General features: G+C 35.3%; 1 protein-coding gene across 1 annotated transcript in view; it reads left to right on the top strand.

Annotated features, from left to right (window-relative positions):
- LOC105163370 (protein LONGIFOLIA 1) overlaps positions 2,051 to 3,234 on the top strand; it is a gene marked incomplete in the record, with an annotated part of 4,545 nt that continues 3,361 nt past the window's right edge. The window contains 2 exon segments of the mRNA XM_020694171.1: positions 2,051 to 2,498; positions 2,584 to 3,229. Coding sequence (XP_020549830.1) covers positions 2,349 to 2,498; positions 2,584 to 3,229 — 796 coding nt within the window.

The raw sequence follows: 3,234 nt of genomic DNA on the forward strand, positions 1-3,234 counted from the left end.
TTTGTTTTCTCGAATTCTTGAATTATTATTTGGTGTTCTTTTATTTCACAGCAGTCTGCCCCAGAAGCCATGGAGCAGAGCTGATAATATTTTGGCATAAATGTTTTGTTAAATTATTTAGAAAATTTAATGCTTAATTATTTTTCTTTGTTTATTCTCTTTTAAAATTAAAAAAAAAAAGAAATGGTGCACTGAAATTAAATTTGGAAAATACCACAAAATGATAAAAAAAATATACTTTAAAGAAAATTCTGTTAAGTTTAACAATGGAGTTAATGCAAGTACCAAAAGTGCCAAAAAAAATTAAAATTTGAAGACTAAAATTACATTAATACCTACATTGAAGACCAAAATCACATTTTTTCCCATTTTTCCCCAACCTTTCTACGCTCCCGTCCCCTCAAAGGACGTCACAAGGGCAGACTTGAAAATTCATAATTATTTTAAATTTGTTTTTTTTTTTGTCACGTTTTCATTTATTTATTAACTTTTCAACACTAGGGGTGAGCATCGGGTTAGGTTTTGCGGGTTTGGATGGTGAGATACAGGGAAATTCTAATCCATAACAATTTTGATCGAATTGAACTAATTATATGACAAGTATAATATATTTGCAGTGTGATTAGTGTATAGTATAAAAAAAGTGATCAATCATACGATAAGTGTATCATTCTTACTTTATGATTGATTTGGCTTGGCCAAAAAATTCTTTAGAAGGATAATTACATTACCTTTCCCTGATATTTGATGCAATTACATGTAGATCCCACGTGCTTTGAAAAATTATATTTAGTACCCTGGAAGTTTGATTTCGTTTAACAATATGTTTCTCCGTTAGTTAAAATTTATCGAGTTTTATTATATTAATAAAAAAAAACATACAAGTTTATCATTAAGTCAATCAAATAACCTTACAATATTTATATGTTAATGTATATGAGGAGGTATATATTCACCGTTATAAAAATAATTTAATTATAAAAGATTTATTTGATTTATAATAAATTAATAATAAGTTAATTAATGATAAATATTAATTTTTATTTAATTTTTTTATTAATATCAATAAATTTAATAAATTTTAACTAATGAATAAATTTATTTATTAAATAAAATTTTTAAAAATAATTAGATATAATTTTATAAATTATAAAAATCAACATATAAGATCAAAGTTGAGAAGAGTGTTATAAAAATAATTTAATTATAAAAGATTTATTTGATTTATAATAAATTAATAATAAGTTAATTAATGATAAATATTAATTTTTATTTAATTTTTTTATTAATATCAATAAATTTAATAAATTTTAACTAATGAATAAATTTATTTATTAAATAAAATTTTTAAAAATAATTAGATATAATTTTATAAATTATAAAAATCAACATATAAGATCAAAGTTTTGGAGAGAAGAGTGTAATTGTGTGGGGGAGGAAGAGGCAGGTGCGGCGGGCGGCATTCGGCATTCGGCATTTGTAGTGTAGTGAAGTAGAGGAGGTGCAGCAGCTGAGCTCCACGGCAATACCCAAAATTGGCGGATTCTCTCTCCGCCTTAATTTCCAAAAGCAGCAGATGAGACAATTTAGTTCATTTCCCCAGTCCTCAAATCAAATGCCCTCACCACTCTTCTTTCTTCTCCCACAAATCAAACACAACCGCCTCCATTTCACTTTTCCCTATTTTAATTTAATTTCATTTTCCTTGTAATCAATTTATTTTTAGTGTATTAACCGAATTATATAAAAAAGAGTATAATTAATCAAATTTATATATATATATAAAGAATAATTATTTCCGAGTTTGTGATGGAAGGAAGGCGACTTTTGACAACATATATGTCGCGTTCCTCGTGAATGGCGTTATATATAATATAATAATAGATACTTACTACTTCCCCTTGAGCTGTCATGATTTGCTTCCCGCTTCAGTCTTCACTCACAAGCACCACTTGCCTCGCACGGGTAAGATTGCGGCACGTGACCTCTGTAATGTTCATACCCTATTCCACCAAATTCAAATATTTATGGGTATCATTGTCATTTCTCATCACTTCACGACTTACAAGGAACGAGTAAAAGTGACCTGCGCGTGAGTTTAGCCAAGCCCTAACTCCACTGTTCCTCCACCTCCGTCCATCCTTTAAAACACCAGAAAGCGGGAGTTTAGCACACAAAACCAAAAGTTTACAGTTTACACACGCACACACACAAGAGAGAGAGAGAGAGAGAGAGAGAGAGGGAATGCCCCGAGAGAGACGTTAACTTCAGCAAATAGTGTTTTTGTGTGTGTGATTGTGTGAGAGAGAGAGAGAGAGAGACCGGAAATTGACGTCAGTGACCGGAAAATGTCAACGGGGCTGGTGGAAGAGCACAATTTGGAGAAGCAGATAAAGAAACAAATGGGTTGCATGGCTGGTTTCCTTCAACTCTTTGATCGCCACCAGATTTTGAGCGGAAGAAGCCTCTATTCTGCCAAGCGCCTCCCTTCTTCGCCGGTGAGATTATGTTCCCTGTTACATTTTCGTTTTCTACCACTACGTGAAATTATTCTTGTGTTCATAATTGTTTTTCATTGTTTAGGTTGGCGACACGACGTCGGATTCGGAAAAGTCGGCTCCCGCGTCGCCGGCCATTTCGAGGGAATACGGAAAGCCAAAGCAGTCATACTCAGCTGCACCGAGTCCAGAGAGCACAAAACAGCCGCAGACGGCGGAGCTCCGATCACCGGTAGCGGAGGCTGTTGCTGAGCTCCCGCCTAAATCACCTCTTCCTCTCCCGATATTCGAATTGAAAGAAGGCACCAAATCCTCGTGGAAGTTCTGCAAAGAAGCTCCGAGGCTATCACTGGACAGCAGGGCTACCACCGATGCAAAGGGAGGCCTCCACCCCAAAGAAATCCGCACAGGTTCATCCACCGCCAATCGATGCGATAGTATTGCGAGTGATGCGAATGATGAAAGCCAGCAACACCGGTCTCCCAGTGTTATAGCCAGGCTCATGGGCCTGGAGCCATTGCCAGATTCATCCAGCTTTGAACCAGAAAACAAGCCTGAGCTTAGGAGATCCGCCTCAGAATCTAGAGTGTCGAGAGATCTCTTTCACTCTCGATTCATTGCAGAGGAGAGCAATTTTTCTTCCAAGCACCCAATTCAACCGCACTCTGGCCCTTTCAACAATGTTATGAAAGACAACGCCCCAGGGGATGCACATTATGCAGATCCAAGGAACCAT

The sequence above is a fragment of the Sesamum indicum genome, linkage group LG6, assembly GCF_000512975.1.
Source record: "Sesamum indicum cultivar Zhongzhi No. 13 linkage group LG6, S_indicum_v1.0, whole genome shotgun sequence".
NCBI lineage: Eukaryota > Viridiplantae > Streptophyta > Magnoliopsida > Lamiales > Pedaliaceae > Sesamum > Sesamum indicum.